General features: G+C 33.5%; 3 protein-coding genes across 5 annotated transcripts; 2 read left to right on the top strand and 1 right to left on the bottom strand.

Annotated features, from left to right (window-relative positions):
• The first annotated feature begins 342 nt into the window (after window positions 1–342).
• On the top strand, window positions 343–6643 carry LOC132283860 (beta-glucosidase 44-like). 2 transcript variants are annotated; one of them, XM_059785893.1, is made up of 12 exons: window positions 343–568; window positions 3532–3680; window positions 3811–3869; window positions 3963–4038; window positions 4195–4266; window positions 4510–4597; window positions 4762–5014; window positions 5144–5259; window positions 5352–5572; window positions 5720–5751; window positions 5897–5999; window positions 6148–6643. In XM_059785893.1, the coding sequence occupies exons 1-12, from the start codon at window positions 369–371 to the stop codon at window positions 6423–6425; spliced, it is 1647 nt and encodes a 548-aa protein (XP_059641876.1). In that variant the 5' UTR covers window positions 343–368; the 3' UTR covers window positions 6426–6643. The 2 variants fall into 2 exon arrangements, with proteins under 2 accessions (XP_059641876.1, XP_059641877.1); XM_059785894.1 differs by having other exon boundaries at window positions 434–568; window positions 3456–3680.
• A 4619-nt stretch (window positions 6644–11262) lies between these two features.
• Window positions 11263–15139, top strand: LOC132282288 (beta-glucosidase 44-like). Of its 2 annotated transcripts, none has more exons than XM_059783902.1 (12): window positions 11263–11503; window positions 12160–12328; window positions 12509–12567; window positions 12688–12763; window positions 12891–12962; window positions 13086–13173; window positions 13356–13608; window positions 13722–13837; window positions 13944–14164; window positions 14272–14303; window positions 14438–14540; window positions 14692–15139. In XM_059783902.1, the coding sequence occupies exons 1-12, from the start codon at window positions 11390–11392 to the stop codon at window positions 14967–14969; spliced, it is 1581 nt and encodes a 526-aa protein (XP_059639885.1). In that variant the 5' UTR covers window positions 11263–11389; the 3' UTR covers window positions 14970–15139. The 2 variants fall into 2 exon arrangements, with proteins under 2 accessions (XP_059639885.1, XP_059639884.1); XM_059783901.1 differs by having other exon boundaries at window positions 11263–11547; window positions 12183–12328.
• Window positions 15140–15461: 322 nt separating this feature from the next.
• Window positions 15462–20973, bottom strand: LOC132282287 (alpha-dioxygenase 2). The gene is made up of 10 exons (XM_059783900.1): window positions 20664–20973; window positions 19869–20129; window positions 19394–19543; window positions 18626–18759; window positions 18126–18339; window positions 17692–17837; window positions 17279–17503; window positions 16475–16677; window positions 16132–16375; window positions 15462–16007 (listed from the first exon to the last, which is right to left on the bottom strand). Exons 1-10 carry the CDS (start codon window positions 20754–20756, stop codon window positions 15782–15784), a joined length of 1896 nt encoding a protein of 631 aa, XP_059639883.1. The 5' UTR covers window positions 20757–20973; the 3' UTR covers window positions 15462–15781.
• Between the last annotated feature and the right edge of the window lie 4655 nt (window positions 20974–25628).

The following is a 25628-nucleotide window of genomic DNA, read 5'->3' as shown; positions in this document are numbered from 1 at the left end:
ATAAGTGGTTATTGTAATACTATCCAACTTAAGTTTTTGAATTTTTTTGATAAATGGACAAAACTATACCCAATCTTTGAAACGCGGCAAGGTTACAAATGGTATGAATAGGTAGGCATGTATCACTACTTAATAGTTTAAATTTTTGAATAAATATAATTATTTTTTTTTTTTTATGATATTTGATTGTCCTAAATTAATTTTTGACAAATTATTATATAGTCCCATGAACTCTGAAAAAGTAAAAATACAAAAATATATTTTACCGGAAACAACCCTAGTTGAATGGTGGTTGAGAGGGCAAACTTTTAAAAAGACAGAAATGATCCTAACAACCGTTATATGGGTTATATATACAAATACATGGCATGCTATACAAAATCCCCAATTTACCATCTTGGCAGCTCTATGTCCCTCTATTTGTTTTAAGCAACAAAACCCGAGCCATCGTGTACTCTCGGTCTCTCCTGGCCCATGATTTCCCTGGGTTGATCCACAAGTCCATTTACTTCACCGCCGAGCCTTTCATAACAGACTTGAAGAAGAATCGGTGGTGTCCCTTTTTGAGGTAAGTATTGCTCATACTAAGACTACAAGTTTACTATGTCGTGTTTGTATATTGCATAGGATAAAAAAAAACGAAAGAAAAGAGAGAAGAGTCTTGGAAAAATGTTACCTTTCAAATTTACTATCTTTATTGTCTCATCATTACATTTGAATTAAATCTCTGGTGAGAGATGATGCAAATACATCATTTGAATAATGCAGCTTAGGGTTTGATGTCTTAGCTTTTGAGTGGGTTAAAAAGAGTGTCAGATTGTACATATGGTTGAAAAAATCGATATTAACTGAAACTAAAGTGATAAGGTTATGATGCGTGTCGCATTTTTATTGGACAATAGATAGATTACGTTTGCCACCTCATCAGCTGCATTAGGATATGTAATAGGTGAGCGCTTACCCATTTATCTAAAAGCTCGAACTAATAGGTAATGTTGCATATCCATCCTTTTATATAGAGTTCAACCTCATCCAAATTCGATGTGGGACAAGTTTTACTTGTAACATTCTTTCCTACTCGAACCCACGCAATGCCCTCGATCGGACCACCCTGCCTATCCGGCGACAAACCTGGACGCCTTCCGGGCAGGGCGTTTAGCATAATACCGGATTAAAAATTGGGTCTGGTTCTGATACCAACTGTAACGATTAGGTACTTGCCCATTTACCCAAAAGTTTAAACTATTAGGTAATACTATATACCCACCTATTTATATACACTTCAATCCTTCCAAATCCGATGTGGGGTAAGTTCTACTTATAACAGGATATAACTACAAACGCTGCCCTTTAATTTAAGGGCAAAAAGGTCATTTTATTTTTCTATTAACGGCCGGTTCCTGCCTTGTCCTTACTGTGTGCATTCTGGAGGTTTAGTGCAATTAATTCTACAATTTTATATAGGATAAATTATACTGATTTTCTCTTAAATTTCGTTAATATACACAAACTTTCATCTTTTTTTTTACCAAATTACATATACATCCCTTGAAGTTTATATTTTTATAACACAGTCTTCCCCTCTGTAACCCTGTTAGCTGCTGTTAGTGGTCAGCATAGACGACCTTACATCAGCAATTGTTATGCTTTAAAATTCCTAAAGTGTCCTTTTACTTATTGTGAAATTTGACCTTACTTACTCGAATAAATTTATCAAAACACCCTCCAATGATATTATTTTTTTACAATTGCCATTGTCTTCTTCTTTTAAGTCCTGTTTCTGCAACTGGACTCCATTAGAGCTACTCTCTAAGCTTTCCCTCTCGGCAAAGTCTTCAAATTTTTTTTTTTTTTTTTTGTTATAAAACTATTTAATGCAATAAGGTATGTTCCTAATATAATAGTTTTCTTTCTTCATTACTCTCAGGTCATTACGGGTCTTCAAATTTCAAATGCTTATTTTGGATCTGAATTATAGTTGGTTTAATTGAATATTCACTAATAAAATACATTTTCTCCTCTTTATCATCATCAAGAAAAAACATGTTCTTCTCAAAATGTTGAACTCTAGGATCAACTTCGTTAGGCCTTCAGGATCATTTAGGCTCCAATATCATTTTGTTGACTTTTGTTTTGATACTACTTTGTTCTAAATAAGCGTCATAGATACACACACAATACTCAATAATTTTTGAAAGAGAAGTAGATGGAGGAAATATTTTATTTCACTTATATTATTCCATCTTATTCATCTTATCTCTACATCTAAAATACTTAAGTACATGAGTTTGTACAGGCTTCCAAGACATATATGACCAATAACAGTTCAATTACCGATTACTCTCATTAACATATATATATATATATATATATATATGATATATCCTTTAGTAGGTTTTACATGAGTATAATTTCCATGCCTCTTGCTTTTATGTAACCATCACCATCACATTAATTCCCATTAAGATAATTTAATATTCACTAACATGCTAAGTGCACAATACTTAAAACCGCTAATTAAATACTAAAATTCTAAAATCAAGTTTATTTTTCAACAAAAACCTTTTGAGTTTGGTCTCTTCAATACTAATGTCCAGTAGTGGACTGCTAAATCTTCTTCACCACAGGTTCTTTTTCTTCTTCCTTCAAAGGATTGTATATGTGTATCAATACTATATGAGTATTGATGATTAATTGAACATGTATATATATATGTGTGTGTGTATTTATAAAAATATATCTATTAGAGTTTTTTTAAATAATGAGGAAGAAGGAAAATTGTTCTCAAATGTAGTTGAAGAGTGAAGTTCTGTGGTTTAGTGTATTGTTCTTGAGTGTATTGATTATTTATTGACCATGTGGCTCTGCTGCAACATGGAATTGAGTTTTGAGTGTTTATGATGGAAGACGAGGGGGTTTCGGAATGGACTGAATAAGTTTTGAGAAATGAATAAAAGATGATGGACCTTTTTGTCTTTTCAAAATCCATCATTTTTACATTAGTGAAATACAATAATATAGTGAGGATAGGAATGTAATTTCATATGATATGTTACACCATCCATTCAATAGATCTGATAAGGGAGGTTAGTTTTATTTAACAAATAAGGGGAAAGGTGTGCGTATATTGACGAGACTTTAAGAGAGGTTAGTGTAATTTATCTTTTTATATATTAATGTTGACTGACATGTTTGTGAAAAAGAACTCCCATTTAACCTAAGTAGTAGATACTTTTGGTAGTATTGTATACTTTCTCCTAATGGACAGTCATGCTTTTGAAAAAAAAAAAAAAATCTCCATTTTCTATATATCAAGAGCAAATTGAGAGTTTTTATTACTGTTTATTGATTGGGGTACCTTTGCAAGTACTCCCTAGGTGTTGTATACTTTCTCCATCCATTTTAGATGTAAGTCGAAACTCTGGCCCACATGGATGTTCTCTTTCTCATGCTAGTTGTGAAGATGAAGAAATCATTGCTAGTAGTTGTGCTTTCCCTCATTGTTATTCCGTGCTTGGCACATAAGCCCAGGCATGGCAAGAATGGCGAAGGGCTGCTGAGAGAGGGGTTTCCGAAGGGGTTCTTGTTCGGTACGGCCACTTCAGCGTATCAAGTGGAAGGCATGGCTCACAAGGACGGCCGAGGTCCAAGCATCTGGGATGCCTTCATTAAAATTCCCGGTAAAATATATAAATATATATAGTTGTTTCCTTGTTTTATGTCTTTTTTTCCATCTACAATCCACTGTTTTTTCTTTTACTTTTTCGGTTTTTTTTTTTGAATTTAATTACTATAATAATACATTAACAGGAATTATAGAGGATAATTCTACTGCAGATGTTGCTGTTGACCAATATCACCGTTACCAGGTAATATATACTAAGCTTTTCTTGGCACAAAAGTAAGTATATTGTTTTTAGAATTATATATTTATTTATACATGTTCTCTTCTCTGATGACAGGAAGATATTGATCTCATGGCAAACCTGAACTTCGATGCCTACCGCTTCTCAATTTCTTGGTCCAGGATATTCCCAAGTAATTAACTCTATTACAACATTATTTTCATCATTTCTTTGAATATATATATATATATATATATATATATATATCACTACTCTTTTTGTGTGTATATATGAGCGCACACATGCACACACAAATCCTCTGTAATTCAATTTTTTTTTTTTAATGTAGATGGAACTGGGAAGGTAAATGAAAAGGGAGTTGCTTACTACAACAGGTTGATCAACTACATGCTCGCAAAAGGTATTAATTTATTCCCTTTATTGATTGATAGCTGAGAAAGTATACAATACCCGGGTACTGAAAACTCTCTATGAACTCTCCACTTCTCTATTATCAAGGAAAACAGAGTTTTCATTGGAATAGATTCCACGTGTCAAAATATTCGGGATATTGTATACTTAATTTCTCCACATGGGCAAAGGGTTGCAAAATCCAAAACCTGTTTGACATTAATACTGCTTTAAATGTATGTTTTTGTTGCAGGCATTACTCCTTATGCGAATCTTCATCACTATGATCTTCCTCAAGCACTGCATGATAGGTACCTGGGATGGTTGAACCCTCAAGTAGTGTAAGTATGTCATTACAAGCAATAGCATACTTACCATGTAGTTTCGACATCTTGATTTATATACTTTTGGACTATAATTTCCAACATGGAACTTTTGATTTATGTGTTAATTTTTTGTTCTGCCTATGGTGCAATTAATTTGATAAATGATTCAAACTCTGCAGGAAGGACTATGCGGATTATGCAGATTTCTGCTTCAAAACATTTGGAGACAGAGTGAAGAACTGGTTTACATTTAATGAACCAAGATGTATGGCTGCACTTGGGTATGACAACGGCATCCATGCCCCCGGAAGATGCTCCAAATCATATGGAAACTGCAGTGCTGGAGATTCTGCAACTGAGCCATACATTGCGGCTCATCATTTGATCTTAAGTCATGCAGCTGCAGTTCAGAGATATCGCAACAAGTATCAAGTGAGCCGCTTATCTTTTTATTTTTTTGTCAAACAGTACTCTGGCCTTACTTTAATTGTTAAATATTTCACAATGGATTAAAAAGAGAGCTAATAATGTTAAGTGATATATATGTGCACATAATTACAGAAAGAACAGAAAGGAAAGATTGGCATTCTCTTGGACTTTGTGTTTTATGAACCTCTCACAAATTCAAAGGAAGACAATGATGCAGCTCAGAGAGCCAGAGATTTTCATTTGGGATGGTAAGAACCAGACACTTAATTGTTCTCTCAAGACACTGAGTGGTTAATTCTTTCACATTTTTGTAATATTGTTGTTAAATTTTTTTGCATAGGTTTCTTGATCCCATTGTATTTGGTAAGTATCCAAGAACAATGCAAGAAATTGTTGGAAATAGACTGCCCAAGTTCAGAGTAGAAGATGTTAAGATGGTAAAGGGTTCATTTGATTATGTTGGTATCAATGAATATACTACTTTTTATATGGAGAATCCAAAGAATCCAACCAAAGCAAAAGAGCTGGGCTACCAACAAGACTGGAATGTTGGATTTGCTTGTAAGATATATTCCTCCTCTTCTTGACAAGAAAAATTATATATTTTATACCAAAAAAAAAAAAAAAAAAATCCATCTTCATTGTATGCATAAATCCTTCTGTTCCTAAATTATATTGCTCTCTGTTTTTTAAACTTGGACTTTGCAGATGAACGTAACGGAGTGCCAATTGGTCCAAAGGTAATGTTAGTTCACATCATACATTGATCTCTATGTCCAAGTTCAGATCAAGTTTCCGCAACAGATTTTATTGATGTTTTTTGTTTCTATTATGTATGAAAAATGGAGTACTCTTAGTTTAAGCCTTTTAATAGAATATCTGCAGGCAAATTCTGGTTGGCTTTACATTGTACCTTGGGGAATGTACAAAGCAGTGATGTACGTTAAAGAACACTATCAAAACCCTACCATTATTTTGGCGGAAAATGGTATGTATGTTTTTTTTTTAAACCTTTTTCACATTTAAAATCTGATACAATCTGCATATGGTATTAATTTCTGCAGATAATTGATAGGCAAGTATATAAGAGGTCTAATTATTATTATTATTATTATTTATCTACACATGATTTTCAGGTATGGATGATCCCGGTAATGTGACCCTCCCTAAGGGTTTGGATGACAAGACAAGGATGAATTACTACAAGGACTATTTGAATGAACTGAAGAAGGCAGTTGATGAAGGAGCAAATGTGATTGGATACTTTGCGTGGTCATTGCTTGACAACTTCGAATGGAAAGCGGGGTACACTTCAAGATTTGGCATTGTGTATGTCGATTACACAACCCTCAAAAGGTACCCCAAGCAATCTGCCTATTGGTTCCAGAAAGCACTTCGCCGGAACAAGTATTAGGCATTATGTTATAGTCCGGGATCATGTGGTCTCGGCCAATCTATTTGGGACTTGTATGATATTGGAACGCTTGTCTAAGTTCTGCAGGCCACCTACACGAAAAGAACCAGGCGGAACAAAATGGTATTGGTGTCAAATCCACCGGGAGTCCATGATCAATGCAATATTTCTGGACCTATCAAATTATCAATGCTATTTAATGTTAATTTATTTACTAATTTTGGCCTGATTTTGGTATTAAAGAAAGTAGAATTGATCACATCTAAATATACCAGTCAAAAAAATGGGGATCTAAGTTGCTACAAAAAATTGGGATCTACGTTGCTACTTGTGGCTGTTGATCACAACACTTTTCTTATACATTACACATACGAGTTGTGAGCCATCCAAGCTGATTAAGAACCAAGCAAAATGAAGAAAATAAAATGTGAATACCAATTATGGAAAAAATAATAATAATACCATACTGACAGTTTCATGTCACAGTTTTGTGACAGAAAACCTAATAGAAAACCACAGGTCCACAATATATATATATAATAAAATTAAATTAAACCACATATATAAAGTACTCAAGATATAGTTTATTAACTTCTCATTATAACATACATTATACAAATATTACCAATAATCTTACATAAATTAAGCTTATGGATTTAGTGCCACACCTAAGAGTCATTCCAATTAGACCACATTAGTGAATACGTTGGGGTAGATCACGAATCAGATCAGTTCGGTTTGGGATAAAGTTCAATTCGAACCGATCCTTACAGATTAGAGAAATTTGAAACCAAACCAATTCATGAAAACCTTCAATCCGAACCCAATGGATCCGTGAAATAACGGATCGGATCCTACGGACTGAGCTTTTCAAATGGTCCAATATGATTACATATTATGACCCATTAAAGTATCAAATTAGTAATTAAAAACTAATAATTAAAACTAGAAAAAAAAAAAAAAAAAAAAAAAAAAAAAAAAAAAAAGAGATTTTTAAATCATATACAAGGTAACAGGCTAACAGTAACAACAATAAAATTTGTAAATCATATATCTAATAACAGCAATAGATTTGTAAATCATATACCTAATAACAACAATAGATTTGTAAATCATATACCCAATGAGTAATGAGTTTGGGAGCTAGGGTTAACTTAAAAAATAATGAATAAAAAAAAAAGAAAGAAATACAGTAAGTATATTCAATATTGTATATATATATATATATATATATATATATAGGCAACGGTTTGAACCGGATCAGTTTTTTCAAAGCCTAATCGGTTAACCGAACCGCAAATAGCAGATTGCTATTTTTTTAAACCATCACCGAACCATAAGATCTGAAAACCGAATCGAACTACACGGATCAGATTGGTTCGGACCGAATTGACAGATTCACGAATTATTTGCTCACCCAATAGTTCTCTTATATCAATAATTTTCAGTGAATTTGTTAACTTAAAAGGCCCAATAAGTAGCTAAAGGCCTCGAAAACCCACCCATTTGATTTTTTTGAAATTATGCACACCATTATAAGAATTCAAACACAGTCTCTCTCAAATAACCAGAACCCACTATGAAAATGAAGAAAAGATAGAATAAAAATTTTAAAAATAAAATAAAATACCTCCAAATTATTTTGTCACGACCCTAGATCATAATCCAGATTGTGAATATAAAACAGAACAAATAAATGCTCGTATTCAGAAATGTCTGACCGAGCCCTGGAACAATGTCAAAAAAAAAAAAAAAAAAAATAATAAAACTTTAATGTCCATAGCTGATAATAGAAAAATCCCTTGATTCAAAATCATTTTAAATAAAGTTCCCTATTCACACATTATCTCAAAATATGAAAGTGGGTTTCATACGTAAAATCCCATAATCATTTAAATACAATATTTAAACACGATCTGTTTGGAAAACATATTTACAAATATACATACTGGTCTCAAAATATACATTTCCCATTTAGACAAAGATAAATAACCAAATAGAACCCAACATCTATCCATGGCTGTGGAGGAAATCCCTCTACGACCTCTTGTCCATAACCTGAAAAAAAATGTATATATAATAGGAATGAGCAACCACAGCTCAGCAGGAAATGCCTAACCACCACTCCTTAATACCCCCATGAATCCAAACAAAGAATAGGAATCAGAAAGGGAGTCATGCTAGTCAGGAGAAAAATAATCATCACATAATCATGCTATCACACAAAAACAGTCAACACAGAATAGTATAAAGTGCCATATAAGCAGAGTCAAAATCATTCCCCTTAATACAACCTTCTATACAAAGTATCACCTTTCTAATTAGCACAACCATCAGTCTAAAGGTAAACTCCTGTACCGTGAAAAAACTACCCCTTTATTAATACCTAAGGAACCCTTTAGTATTAATGATTTACTGTACCTAGACAAAAGGATAACCACTCATGTCTAATCATAAACACGAACTGAGAATATCCATCTCTATTACTCCATAATTACCACATTTTTTCCAATCAATACCTTAGCTGGTCCTACACTATGCCGGGAGAAAAATAACCACAATATCACATTTATAAACCAAGTCATGAATGGATATGCCATGCAATGGGTGCAATGTCATGCGATGTCGCTTCCCATTTTTTTCAAAACCATTTCCATTATCATTTCCAAACCGTTAGTAAACCCGTCCCATGGCAACTCCATAGCGGCACGAGAAGAGGATTGGTCATTATCCCTGACCCATGGCAACTCTATGGCGTCATTTGGGGCCAAGTAACACAACCACACTAGGGCGATCTCCCTAATCCCCTCTAGGCCTCACTAACGCCACGGTCCCTAGGCAACTCCTAGGAGACCGGGTTTTTCACAAAATCCTTTTCAAAATTCATTTCCAAAAATCCATATCATTTCTTTCAAATCATTTTTTCTCATTCTTTCCCAATAATATGCATGAATGTCACATGCTTCACAATATTATAATACCATATCATTACTCACGTCAAAATCCTATTCTATGGACACACTTTGGCAGCAAATTTATCATGCAGCATGTTTCAAGGACAATGTATCATTCAGTTTTTGAACACTAATACAACACCAAACTTATAACAAAACAGCCCATAATTGAAGTGAACTAAATATATAATTTCCAACTTGTCAAACAATAACAATATAACCATTGTGATTAATAGAATTTCAGTTTTAGACACATAAACACCAACATTTTAAGAGCTCAAATTCCATATTTAAAACACATAACACATCATTTCTGTCTAAGTTACAAAATTTCAGATTTTTATTACACAACATACTTGTAAAGAAAGCCTAATTTAAGTCATATAATGGTTCAATTTAAAATATTTAGTTCACAAGGAAACAAAGGGTGTGAGGGTTAAAACAACTCCTACTAGTTATTAACAATTCATACACAGCTTGTTACCTCCATCTTTGAAAATTCATAATAATTTCAATTCTATGTCAAATTGAGTGATTCCAAAGCCTAATGAAAGCTTAAATAATGTACTTTGAAAGTGTCAATTTAGTTTAATAAAATCCCTTCCCAATTGGAACAGTTTTGACCCAAAATTTCAAAATAAATTCTGCCCAGAAAACTGATTTCCAACCTGTTGGTTCCAACTTTGAAAAATCATAAAAAATTCAATTCTCATCCAAATTAAGTGAATCTAAAGCCCATTGAAAGTTTAAAGACTATATTTTCAAAATAAAATCTTACTTCACCAAAATCCCTTACCATTTAAATCAGGTTTGATGAGACTCGGACAAAATTTGCCCCAACCCAGAATTTCCAGCAAGAACACTATAACTTCAAAATTTCGTAATAAATTTATTTCTCAACCAATTTTAATGAAACCAAATCTCAATGAAAGCTAATTAACTATATTATCATAATATCAAATCATCTCTAAAAGATAAATTACGAATTTACATGAATTTGAGCAAAACAGTAGCATATAATTAAGTTTCAGCAGCACAGAATTTCAATTTTATTTGTATACACTTTGCAACTCAAAATTTGAAAGAAATTAACTCACTAAAGGCAAAGAAATTGAGGGTTAGACAATCCTACCTTTTAGCAGCTTGAAAACCCAGCTACCAACAATTTAAAGCAATCCAAAGTAAGCTACCAATTTTGCAAAAAGATGAAGAACACCTCTTGAAATTCAACCAACCGTTCCCTTTTCAAATCAGATTATAAAATCCCAGTAGTGAAGAAATGATTGCAACTTTGCTACCAAAATGAAGCCCAAGACATCAATTACACTTTTCATTAACAAACCCTTCTCAAAATTCCAACACTAAAGCTTCAAAATGTCATGTAAAGAAGACTACTATGAAGGAGAACAAAAGGGACGAAAAATGGCATTATGCATGTTGTGTTTTGTGTCTATTCTATTCAATTGTAATGCTATATGTCATCACACACACACACAATATGTGGCCATGTGAACCCCCATGTGTCAAGCTCACAATTAGTCAAAAGCAAGACCAAGCAAAAATGACCAAAAAGTTCTTCCATTATTTCTAAATGCCAATTATGCCATGTGCCTACTAAAAGTTTACTTTGCCCTATATAAAATAATGAAATACCATATATACCATTTGTAAAACAAAAAGTCTATAATGCCCTTTATGAAATAAAAAAATGACATTTAACTAAATTAAACACATTTGCAACTTAAATCATAATTTCCGACAATAAAATAAAAATGCATGAATATCAAAATAACCAGAAAAATGATAAAAATGCAAGTGCTCACATATTTTCCCATTGATTTTTTTTATTTGGAAGGTCAAACAAACTACATTATATATTACAGCGGAAAAAAGAGAATTTACGAAGAGTGGGCTGAGCCCAAAAAGAAAAAAAGCAACGGGCTAAAGCAAACAGCCCAAGGGCACCAAGAGGCCCAAACTCAATTACAGCGACTGTTGTAACGGTTAGAGATGAGACAGTGGCCTGGATTGCAATGCTTCGCGCCAAAGGAGAGTCTCTATATGAGCAAGACAGATGATGCAACGCAATCAGTGATTCCCTTCAGAATCGAGGAGGCGGTAGAGGTAGAATATTTAAAGACACTGGCATTCCTTTCGAGCCAAACATGGTAGATATTGGTTCAGAGTGCAAGTTTGCACACCAAGTGTTTGATAATTTTACGCCCTTGCCAACTAAAGCTGCTGTTCTCATCTCCTTGTCCATCTATTACATGTTCTCATCTCCTTGTCCATCTAGTATTAGTAATAAAGATGAATTCTTGAGTTGGCTCAAACTTCTGTTTTCTTGGAATTCATTTTTATGTTTCTTATTGCATTTCCATTGCAATAAATAAAGAGATCGATAGTAATAAGAATTCCTATATAGCCGAAAGTCTCGCCCATGGGGATGTACAATTTGGGCGTGACTCTATTTTCCGCACAGTAAGACAAGTCCCGACTGTGTCATATCTATATACTTGAAGATTTATATATCTATTACAAAAGTAAAATAGGATAAGATTGCTTATATCGTTTTGCAATAACAGACACCAAATGGAGTTCAGATATAAGTCCATCCACACATGCATGACTCTTGAAATTAGGTGTCCAAATCCATGTCCAATAACTACTAATTTGTTGTCTATAAATAGAGACCCTCTCTTGGATTCACACACACCAAACTAGTTGTGAAGATGAAGAAGTCATTACTAGTAGTTGTGTTTTCTCTTCTTCTTATTCAGTGCTGCTGGGCATATAAAATCAGGCATGGCGGGAATAGAGGGCTGCTCAGAGAGAGGTTTCCCAAGGGGTTCTTGTTCGGGACGGCCACTTCAGCTTATCAAGTGGAAGGCATGGCGGACAAGGACGGCCGGGGTCCCAGCATCTGGGATACCTTCGTTAAAATTCCTGGTAATATATATATATATATATATATATGTATGTATGTATGTGTGTGTGTATTTATGTAGTTGCTTCCTTGTCTTATGTCTTTTTTCCACTGTTTTTTTTTTTTTTCTTTTCTTTTTCTGTTAGTTTTTTTTTTTTTTCCTTTTCAATTTAATTTAATTTATTATAATAATGTATTCACAGGAACTATAGACAATAATGATACCGCAGATGTTGCTGTGGACCAATATCATCGTTACAAGGTAAAGATATATTCAGTTGTTCTTGCCACAAAAGCATGTAGTATAGTATAGGTAATACCATATTAGCAAAATATATTGTTTTTAAAAATTATTTATACATGTTCTCTTCTCTGATGACAGGAAGATATTGATCTCCTGGCAAAACTCAACTTCGATGCCTACCGCTTCTCAATTTCATGGTCCAGGATATTCCCAAGTAATTAACTATATATATAACTACATTATTTTCATCTGTACTTTGAATATATCACTATTCTTTTTGTGTTTGTATATACACACACATACTAAATCCTCTGTAATTCAATTGTTTTGTTTTAATGTAGATGGAACTGGGAAAGTAAATGAAAAGGGAGTTGCTTATTACAACAGGTTGATCGACTACATGCTCGAAAGAGGTATTAGTTGCTTGTATAGATAACTGGGCTATACAAAGTGCACACACATGTACAAAGGGTGACAAAATTAATCCAAAACCTGGTGGACATTAATTAATACTGCTTTAAATGTTTTGGTTGCAGGCATTACACCTTATGCCAATCTTCATCACTATGATCTTCCTCAAGCACTTCAGGATAGGTACCTGGGATGGTTGAGCCCTCAAGCTGTGTAAGTATATCATTACAAGCAATAACATACATACCATATAGTTTCAACATATATGTTGATTAATAATTGCTATGTATACTTTTGGACTATAATTTCCAACATGGAACTTTTGAATTTTTTGTGTTAATCTTTTGTTTCTACCTATGCTGAAATTAATTTGATAAATGATTCAAACTCTATAGGAAGGACTATGCAGATTATGCAGATTTTTGCTTCAAAACATTTGGAGATAGAGTGAAGAACTGGTTTACATTTAATGAACCAAGATGTATGGCTGCACTTGGGTATGACAACGGCATCCATGCCCCCGGAAGATGCTCCAAATCATATGGAAACTGCACTGCTGGAGATTCTGCAACTGAGCCATACACCGTCACTCATCATTTGCTCTTAAGTCATGCAGCTGCAGTTCAGAGATATCGCGAGAAGTATCTAGTAAGCCACCTGTGTTTTTTTGTTTTGTCAAACACTCTGGCCTCAGTTTAATTGTTTCTCACAATGGATTAAAAAGAGAGCTTATATTAACTGGTATATGCATATAATTACAGCAAGAACAGAAGGGAAGGATTGGCATTCTCTTGGACTTTGTCTGGTATGAACCTCTTACAAATTCAACGGCTGACATTGATGCAGCTCAAAGAGCCAGAGATTTTCATGTGGGTTGGTAAGAACCAGACACTTACTCTCTCAAGACACTGAATTCTATCTTTAAACATGAAGAATTCTTTCATATTCTGAAGGTTTTGTAATAATGTTAATTTTTTGAGTAGGTATTTTCATCCCCTTGTATATGGTGAGTATCCGAGAATAATGCAAGAAATCGTTGGAGATAGACTGCCCAAGTTCACAGCTGAAGAGGTTAAGATGGTAAAGGGATCATTTGATTATGTTGGTATCAACCAATATACTACTTATTATATGGAGAATCCACAGAATCAAACCAAACCAACAGAGTTGGGCTACCAACAGGACTGGAATGTTGGATTTGTTTGTAAGATATATTTCTCCTCTTCTTGACAGGAAAAGAGTCTTCATTTGCAACATATATCCTTCTATGTTAATTATATTAACCTCTGTTTTTAAACTTGGACTTCGCAGATGAACGTGATGGAGTGCAAATTGGTCCAAAGGTAATTTTAGTCACGTCATACATTGATCTCTATGTCCAAGTTCAGATCAAGTTTCTATAAGAGATTTTATTGATCTTTTTTATTCAATTATTAATGATAAATGGAGTTTTATATTTTTAATTGAATATCTGCAGGCACATTCTTATTGGCTGTACAATGTACCTTGGGGTCTGTTCAAAGCAGTGATGTACATCAAAGAAAATTATGAAAATCCTGCTATTATTTTGGCTGAAAACGGTATGTATTTTCTAACCTGTTTCACATTTTAAATCTCATACAATCTGGCATATGATCTTTCTGCAGATCATTTGATAGACAAGAATATAAGAGCCTTAAGAGGTCTAAGTTTTTTTTTTTTTGTTTTTTTCCATCCACATATGATTTGCAGGAATGGATGATCCTGGTAATGTGACCCTGCCTATGGGTTTGTTCGACACCACAAGGGTCAATTACTACAAGGGCTATTTGACTGCTCTGAGGAAGGCAGTTGATGATGGAGCAAATGTGATCGGATACTTTGCGTGGTCATTGCTTGACAACTTCGAATGGTTATCAGGCTACACTTCAAGATTTGGCATTGTGTATGTCGATTACACAACCCTCAATAGGTACCCCAAGATGTCTGCCTATTGGTTCAAGGAAGGACTTCGCCAGAGCAAGCATTAGGCGGCCACACTTTCTTCATTATGTTAATAGGTTTTTAGGCATATACTATATATATTCTTAGTTAGGGTTTAGTTAATTATAAAACAATCAGTGTTATGCAGTGAGTAGCTCTAGTCAATGACTTGATTCTTATATATACATACATTCTTAATAGTAACAGTTTTTTTTACTCTGCAATTGCAACCTTGTGCAGTGACGCACTAACTTTAACCAAAAAAAAAATAACTTAACCCATTAATTTGTGGCTGCTGGTCTTTTACAGTTTGCAATATATGTACACATTTGTGAGTGTGAGAGTATAAAGACAAATTGAAAGATGGGAATGGAATATAAATGCATTATATTTATATATACTCACATATAAACGCAATATATATACACTCACATATATAGAATTGGAAACGAGCTTTAATAACATCAAAGGATCGGAAATCGGAATGGAGAGGATAAATCTAAGAAATTTTGCACAACTCACACAACACATAAACAGAGTTTAAAAAAACTCCTTACAGATTCACTGCATCATTATTTCAAAAAACTCCTTACAGATTCACTGCATCATTATTTCAAAAAACTCCTTACAGATTCACTGCATCATTATTTCAAAAAACTCCTTAAAGATTCACTGCATCATTATTTCAAAATACTCCTTCCAGATTCACATTGGTCTATCATTTACAAACAGTACATTTTGATTGAAAGATGCATAGAGTTTGTGTAAAGATTGATTTCAACTTCCTGCAAGTAGTTCATGTAGCTGATGGCAAAATTGTAGTAGACTAGACTTGCTATACTCATCAGAACAAAGCATATCATGGCGCTGGCCGCAAATAAAGGGGTATGTAGTTTGATGCAGTTGGCACTGAATCCCACACTGAGAACGCGCTCGAACATCTCATCCATTTCCTTGTCATTTCGGGGAAATGCCGATCAATCACATCTTTTAAGTTTTCTGTCTTGTTAACCCAATCTAGGCCTTCTTGTGTGTAGGTTCGGGCATTGAAATTGGTTGTGAAGAAACGATCAGCTTCTAGCCTCCTGGACATGATCACCAAATGTAGAAGAATAAGGAACTTGAAAATAGGATACGAAAATCGAATCCATGCATGTCATCAGGCAAGAGAAACAATTGGTTCAATTAGTAATCAATGCATTACCATACCTTGAGGCAATGAGCAGAAAGATAAAGAAAGCGGTCTCACTGATGGCGAAGCCTTTGATCTTTTTCTCTGCATGTAGACCTACTAGAATATCTAACTTCTCAACATCTTCGCCATAAACATCACGGAGTGCTTCAACCACGTTTTCATCATCTGTTAAATCTTCCCACTTACTAATAGGAATCATCAGTAAGTTCCTTCTGAACTCATTGAAGCGCGCGACTCTTCTCTCTCTGTCTCTGTAAACTGATCAACCAGTTCTCTTATAACTAATCCAAAGATGAGAGATTAAGGGAAAATGTTGCAAAAAATTAAAAATTTAAAAAAGGGGTTGAAGATAGTTACTTTCTAAGGCAGCCATATCAACTAGATCTGGTCTATCTTCTCCATTAATATCATGAGCAACAAGGTTCCTCATCCATGATGGGTAGTTCCATAATGTGACAGCTCCACATGCTTGATGACCCATTGACACCAGCATTTTCTCCATTCCAATTTTTGACAGTCTTCTCTCTCCTTCTTTCCCCACCATTTGCTTCATAGACACTCTGTAATCATCATATATGCTAAGGAATTAGACATATACAAGGTCAAAATCTCAGTAGTACATTTTTTGCCATCTTCTGAAAGGGAAAGAATCAGAAGGCAAAGAATGTGCATTTTAGATGAAGACTAACTATTGCTTTAAATGTAAGTACTCCGCTTAATCTCTATATCACCGGTATCACCATCCAGCCACCAATTCTAATGTTAACTCCATTGGTTCTTACCAGACAATGACATCCATCATCTCATTAACCACCACAATGCGTGCCAGTGATTGCTACCTGCACCAATTGCATTGCTTCCTCCACCTCCATGTCATGAACACCGTTTCTTCACTGATATCTCCATCTCCATTGCCACAAATACCACCATTAATGCAACAATGACACCACTGCCCCTACCATCATCACCATTATCATTGCCATCGGTGCCTCTTCTGTTTATGCTTCCTTGCAACTTGTGTCTGTTTTTTGTTTAATTTTATTTTTTATTTTTACTAGAAGGTATGTAGCCTAGCAAATTGCTATTTTTCCTGTATGGTTTAATCATTCACACATGCATCTGCAAATTAAATAGAAGAGAAACCGAGAGGAAGATAATTACTCTTCTTGAATTGGCGGGCACATTTCTTCTGAAGTTGACTTGATGTCCCTTAGGATGAGTTTATCAGGTAGAAGCGTGTGCATTCTGTAAACGCTTACAAACTCTTCAGTCAAGGAATAGGGAATTCCATGATCTCTCGGCCTCTTAAGACCAACCAATCCATTCAATATTGGTCCACATATATGTCCAAATAAATCCTTGAATTTCTTCCCCAGAAAGCCATACCTGCAGCAAACATAATTGATCAATATTTTCTTCGAATAAATTCTAACCAACAGCTATTGCATTTAGTTTGATTATTCCAATTCCAAAATGATTTTCAGCCCTTGTATGCACTTTTAATTCTTTGGCCGAGCATTTGTCTCTCTTTGTTAAGAAATTCTGTTTTCTTCAAGATTTCATGATAGTCTTACCAGTTGATCCTCATTCCCGCCAAAAGAGTATCAGTTTTTAGGAGTTCAACCGTCCAATCAATGGTATGTATTTTAGCAATGACTGCCGACGTCACCAATCTTGCATGTTGATACAGCTTCTCATCCTCAAGATCAGTGTAACGTTCCTAAAAATAAGTAAAAATCCACTAAACCATCAACTAAACAAAGATGCTGTTGTTCTTTTACACAAAAAAACATTGCTTGCACACGAAATAAAAAATAGTAGCATGTGGTTATAAAAATCTGCTAAAACAACAAAATGCTAAAATTTGAACTTTGGCATACTGCAAGCATTGTATCTGAGACACTTTTGAGTGCATAGAGAGAAACTTGATTAATGATTGAAATTTCAAAGCATTTAGTGACTACCAACTGCACATAAGATTGAAAAAGAATCAAGAAAAATTACGAACCTTAAGCATATCGCAAACAGCATTGTGTTCTTTGACAAATAAGGCTTGCAAGAGTGAGAAGCCTGCCCAACAATTCCGGACATCACCAGAGATAGGAATCCCTTCCTCATCATGTTCAAGAAGTCCGTCCCATGAGATCTTTAACTTCCCGTCTTTAAATGTCCTCACCCTTCCCATACCCTCCTCGTTGTTGCCATAGATTACACTCCCATCCCTACTCAAGTCAGATACCAAAAATTAATGATACTTAGAATGAAGAAGGCAGACATGAAGAATCATCGTACGGTTGTGTTTATTATAATGCTTACACAAAATTCATGTTTGTTTCATATGATAAATGTAAAGCAATTTAATTTCTTTTTATTCTTGCTACTATCTATCTTATATATCATTTCTCAAGCAGGTTATATATGGCTAAATCATTATCACAAGTTCACAACACATTTAATAGAGCTAAACTAATTCTTAGAGCAGAAATCTAATATTTGTTACACACTCACCACCATGGGGTCCGTGAATTCAGAAAACCGGACTTCAGATTGGGTGTGCCTATGGGAACTTGTTTGCTCTTGAAGAACTTGAATGACTTCAATGGACACCCATCTGCAACTTCAGCAGGAGCCTTAATCTCCACCTATTAATAGAATCAATAAAGAATCACTTCTCTAGCACTTGATAACACAATATATACATATATAATTATATATCCATCCATATCACTCTATATTTGAGCCAATTGATATTGAAATTTTCAATATTCTTATCGATTTCGTACTTTTCTCTGTACAAAACCATCAAAACGAAATTCAATACCTTGTGTTATGGGTTCTTGGGAATTCCTTTGGGATTTTTCTCAATGTCTGCTAGAACATCTTGATCACACTGTTACGTTTTCGTATATAGTTAGTTTTTAAGGCAAGGTGTGAAGGATTCATCAATTCCATTGTGCTGCATTTTACTTGCAGAAGAGCTACTTATGGTAAAACAACATTTTGGTTAATACCTACCACCCGCTCATTGTCCCGTTATAATCTAAGTCACACAAGTCTTTCTTTTCGCGTGGGCTCTTACTCGAATTCTCATTTTTAGTGATTTAAATTTTGCAACTTTCACGCTCCCACCCTAACTTCCACTTTATATAACTTACGATATAATCTTACTCTCTCGAAAGGAGTACTGAGAGTTCGAACCCCGTAGTGAGTATTTGTGGAAGGTGTACGTGTGAGTATTTTTATCTATAAATAAAAAAGGAACATCTTGACGAATACCTGTTGGGTGTCCTCCATATGATCAATCCAGTCATGAATCATGAATTGTATCCATGAGCATGCGATCATGTTGAATTGCTTTCCATTATCTATGAAATGTTTCCTTTCCAAGAGCTTTGTGGCTACAACTGTTGGATGAGGCTCCAGCAACTACAAAATTAAAAATGTGAATGTAAACATCTGGAAATTTAAGTATAAAAAAAATGGGGATATTAATTCTCAAAATTGCTATATCTAATAAATTAAGATTTAAAGAAAAGTAAATTGAAATAAAATGTTGATCATAATTTTCAAATATATATAATATAGTTAAAATTATAGATATATAAAAATTAGAGTTATAATTCGGTTCGGGTTGGTGACACCCAATTCAATTTCAAATCATAATTTGGGTTTTAATTTTTCAAATAATGCACCCGTGTGTAATTAGAATAAACCTCTGGTAATTTATTGAGAGATACTTGGCGATTCTTACCCCATAAGGTGAAGTAGATGGAGGCATGTTGCGACCGAAAAAAGTTCCTTGACTGCCTATCAAATTATCCATGGGATGATTGCATGAGCCGTCAGCCGTCCGATAAGAGAACTCGTCGGTGTCATATTTCTGGCCGTCGATCCTTCCAACATGCAAGAGATTATACCTTTGGTGCAAGTGTCTTCTAATTCCCAAGTAAGCCAGCCCCAAAAGTACTGGTAGCCTATGCCATACCTCAAACTTATCCACTATGTGTATGATCTACAATCACAAAACATATTTGGGTAGTGACAATTTAAACCATAATTAAGAGAACAAAATCAACTATTTATAAAAAAAAAATACATTTATTCATACAATTATATAACTTGACACATGTAACATACTCAATTATATATTTTTACAAAGAGAGAATTTATTTAACTCCAAAAATAGTCTTTTGCACTCCAGTCTCATGAATTGTCATAAAAAGGAAATGACAAGTATGTAATGGCGTGTGAAGAACTTTTATACATCAAATGCAAATATCATTTTCTTGTATAGGTATGTATATATCAATAATTGTATATGAATATGTAGAATTATAGATCAATTATATATCAATCTATATACCAAAGAAGACATACAATTATACTAATTCATCTTAATTATAATACAAACATAATACACCAATAAAGAAAAAACAAAAAAGGAAAAGTGTTATTGAATTTGAATTAAAATTTATTACAATTATAAGATATATCAACCCCACGCACACATATTATATATATATAGAGAGAGAGAGGGCTAACTTACATAGAACAATATAGTGTCAAGGAGAGACATCTTGGCTACAATAGGCCTTAGTTGAGGATGAACGAAGGACGAAGAAGATGAGAAGAAAGCCATTGGTTTTGTTGAAGCTATTGGTGCTACCAAGAGAGAAGTGAAATACTACTTTAGGAATGATTTTGTGAGTTGGGGGATGTGAATAATTGAGAAGGGAATGAATTTGGTTTTAACTTGGCTCTCTTGCTCCCAAGTACGTCTGTCTCCTCCTTGTATCATTCAATGGCACCATAAGCTGTAGGGCCAAAACCTCGTTGCATAAGCTATATATGTATATATATAGTCATCTTGTTGCATAAGCTGTGTGTGTGTGTGTGTGTGTACGTGTATATATAGTCATGATGATTCACTATCAGTTCATATGATGATGTTGAAAGAATATACAATCCAAAAGAAAAACGACATTTTCACTTGTCAAAACAACACTGTATGGGTGGGGACTGTGTGCATGTGAAAACTTTTACCAGAAGAGATGAGAAAAGGCCAAGCCTTTAGTAGTACTCCTATGTCATTTTACACAAATGAATAATTATACAAATAATAGAGTCCTATTTATATAGGAAAGGATTGGTGTGGTAGAATATTACATTAGGATCGTATTTTAATTAACATAATAAACCATATTAAGGATAAATCTAATAGATTTTTTTAGTACGTACACGCAAGAAATTTATAAGGAGTAGCTTGCCTAGCTCTAGAGGAAGAGGAATTTGATTCATGGGAGAAGGTTGGTGAGAGTTATACAAGGTAATTAAAGTTAAAGAAAGAATATTGCATCATAATAAACCAGACTACAATAATAAATATAATAGATTTTGTAATACAATAAGAAATGAATGGTGAGTAGCTGTAAAGAAATTTGATTAACAATCATGTTAGGGGTTGCGCAATTCTAATGTGCGCCAATAAGGCCTATCATTTATGGGAATCGATTTGATTAATTAACAACCATGTTAGGCGTTAATATCTATCATTTATGACACATCTTGAGTGTCACAACAAAAATAATTTCATTTTATTAATAATCTTATTATTGGGAGAAGGTTGGTGAAATCTATACAAGGTAATTAAAATTGATGACAATTATATAGGATAAGCAAATCATAATAAACAATATGAAAATAAATCTAATAGATTTTTTTTTTTAGGGCATTTGTGATATGAAATGAATGATGAATAGCTGCCTAGCTGGTAAGAAAATGGAATTTGATTTAGGTTGACACAAACACATTTTCTTAACACTCCATTATCTCTTCCCAACTGATAAAGAAAATCTGAACTTATGGCATACGACCCATACCAAAGTGGTTATTAACTAATTTCAAAATTCCATATAATTTTAAATGTTTCATTACTTTTTCTGACCTTGAAAATAATTCCTCAACAACACTTGACTGACGTGTCTTTGCATCTTCAGTTGACCCACAGAAGTTGGTGATATACATGACTTGCCGCCCTTGTGGGTATATATATATATATATATATTGAGAGAGATATAGTATATACATACATGCACAGACACATATGTTGTTACGTTGATAAATTGATAGTAATAACTTTAGAGAGTGACGGTTGGGTGTTGAATCAACCATATCCACTTGAAATATGGAGATTTTTTATTATTATTATTTTTGCATTGACCTTTTGCACAAAGTGTCTGGTTGGGGACCAAAGAAACCAAAATTGTGGTTTGGTATTTTAAAATGTCATTTCACACGTCATCATACAAATTCCAGACTCTTCCGCTAGTAGATCAAATGTATATATCAATTTATAATGGTCTTAAAACGAGTAACATCAACTTTAATCATCCCAAATACCATTTTGATGCGTATCAAAACCAAGTAGTTTAAAATTTTAAATTATTAACTATTTTTATAAGTAAATTTATTTTTAAAAATAAATTTACCTTCAATTGCATCTTAATAAAGAGGATGATTTAATAATAAATTAACAATGGATAAAAAGTCACTTGTTTGGAAAAATCTGATTTCAGAAACACACACCGTAGTAATGTGGGGAGCAGCTGCACTTTGTACCTTCAATTAATGTGAATTGTGGTATGATGTCAATTTCAGTTCCAAAAAAAAAAAAAAAAAAATTCCAAATGCTGCAGAATATATATATATATATATTGGGCGCTTAAAATTTTATGACCCATTGTTCTGACTCAATCAATAACGGATTGAAAAATGATAAATCTTCTAACTTCAATTGTCGACTACTTCTCCAAATATAACGTGATTGGAAATGAGTCGAAGAGAAAAAGATGTTTACGATAATTTTTTTAAGAGCTCCAACGGGATCCAACCACATTATAATCGGAGGAAGAATCGGCAATTAAAGTCGGAAGACATTATTTCTCTAACGGATTTCAAAGTTCTCGTAGAGATCTCAAACACTTCATGTTTTTTTAACGGTATATTAGCAATTATTAAATTTAGACTCAACTGAGTTCGTTAAACTTAAAATGATGAACATTCTCTCAACTAAAATGTAAAATTATTATTTAAAAATAAGATATGACTTATTGTTGTTGAGTCATACTTTTTCATCTACCAAAATAAAAGATTAAAAATTTAAGTACTCAAAAAAAATTTGGTTACACAGTTGTTGTAAAATAGGGTATGTTTCTCTGTTCTTGGTATCCATGTAATCTTGCCCTAGAACCATTTTCATTTGGCACTCGTTGAAACTAATAGTATGAACTCAACTTGCGATAATAAGATTTCTTATTATTATTAATTGTGAAGAACTAATTATAAAGTAGACCATGCAATAGAAAAATATATCCTCATGGCCAGGATTAAATATTATTTTATTTTATTTTTATAAATTTATCCTGAAAAATAATACATATATATTCACTTCATCCGGAGACTTCACTCATCCGAGGCAATCAATTTCAATTTTAAAATGTTTTCTTGCTAGTTGCTTCACAAATCACATTCAACATTATAAAGTTGTTGTTCTTGCACAATTTTTTAATATTTTTTTTTTTGGTAGATATAAATTTTAAAATTTAAAATTATCTATACTTTCAAATTTATCAACTTTACGATAATTTTTTTCAATTTTTTATTTATGTGTCAATTAGTAATTGACCAAACCAATAGTTCCGAGATCCTAATACATAATAGCAACCATAACTGTAGTTGTTTAATTAGGAATTTGGCTCTAAAATATGGAACAAAATCCTCTCCTGTGCTATAGGAGAGCCGGTCTCTTCCAATGAGTTAAAATAGTAAATGTTAAAAATTAAAAAAATAAGACTTTTGCATACAGGTACATACGGACCAAATCAAAATGAGATCAACTTCTAACTCTCTTTTTCTCTCTCTACAATTTATCTTTACACAAACTTTAAAGAAGAGTGATTATAGCTAGAGTGTACTAATCAATCTAAAGCAAAATCAGAGCTCTTCCGAGCTTCATGATTTACACAACACAAGTTTACTGACAGTAAATAGTGATGCAGCTTACAACATCAATAAATTTGAGATACTTTGGTATATATGTTAGGAAAATGTTACGATGTAGGTTAGAAAAATATTGGGATAGTAAATATGTTCCAACAGGTGAGGATATTTTGGGATGTACATTAGGAATTAATGTTGGGATGCTGATAAGGAGAAAGTTAGGATATACGTACATTAGGAAAATGTTGTGATGCAAAGCTAACGTCCCAACATTTTCCTAACATATATTTAGACTAGTCAACGGATCGGATTCGGACTCGATCATGGTCGATCCAATCTGAATCCGATAAGCAAACTGAGTGATTCGATCCGATCCGATAATCCGACGGATTCGTCTTTAGTCGATCCATGTCCAATACTCATTTTATCGGATGTCCTATCGATTAGAAACTTTACTTTTTGCATTTATATAAACACAAATCACACAAAATTGATTTACATTAAAATAAATTAGATACCAAATCTAGAATAAATGATTTTTGCTACTAAAAATATGATTCATAAATGGATTCAAAATTCGGGTAGAAAAGATAGACTGAAATGGGTTCTGTAACAAAGAATCAGAATCTCCATAAACGTGAAAAAGAGAGAGATAAAAGGAGAAAATAAGAAAATTCTGAAACAACTTTTACTTTTGAAAGATGAAAAATTAGGGTTTGTAATAGAGAAAATAAAATAAAAAATAGACTTACACATTCATTTCCCATTCCCCATTCCCCATTGTGCTTGTAATAGAAGGAGAAGAAAAGAATCAGAACTTCCTCCTTTCCCATCGTGCGTCAATAGATGATGACTCTTCTTCACCTTCGTTTCTATTTGGAACTAGAAGCACGTTATAGACTTACAGTGTGCAGTCTATGCAGTTCTCACGTCTTCAATGGTTTGATATTAGGGGAGTGATCCTATGTGGATGAGGACACGTAGTAGTATTGTAAATATAACATTTTAATTAAGGTTTTTCATTACATAATTTACATTTACACAAATCTAATATTTGAAATATATATATATATATATATATATAATAATATAAAATGTAAATATAATTATATATTATTTTAGTTGGATTGGATTATTAACAGATTGGATCAACCCAGATCCATATTCGATTTGTTAAGTTAACGGATTAACAGATTCGGATCATTATCAGGTTATCGGATTTTTTGCTCAATCCATATCCGACTAATTGGACTGGATTCGGATCGAGATCGTATCCATTGACAGGTTTACATATATCCCAAACAAGAGAAATAAATGAATAGTAGACCGTATTCCAGTTGGTGAGATACTTTGGGATGTAGGTTAAGAAAATGTTGGGATGTACGTTAGAAAATGTTGGGATGTTGGTACAGAGATACTTTGGGATGCACATTAAGAAAATGTTGGGATTTACGTTAGGAAAATATTGGGATGTTGATACAGAGAAAGTTGGGATATACGTTAGGAAAATGTT

Source organism: Cornus florida, unplaced genomic scaffold (genome assembly GCF_030987335.1).
Source record: "Cornus florida cultivar Cherokee Brave unplaced genomic scaffold, ASM3098733v1 CherokeeBrave_3.0.0_Hap2_Chr11, whole genome shotgun sequence".
Taxonomy (NCBI): Eukaryota; Viridiplantae; Streptophyta; class Magnoliopsida; order Cornales; family Cornaceae; genus Cornus; species Cornus florida.
This window is presented reverse-complemented; position numbering and strand designations above follow the sequence as displayed.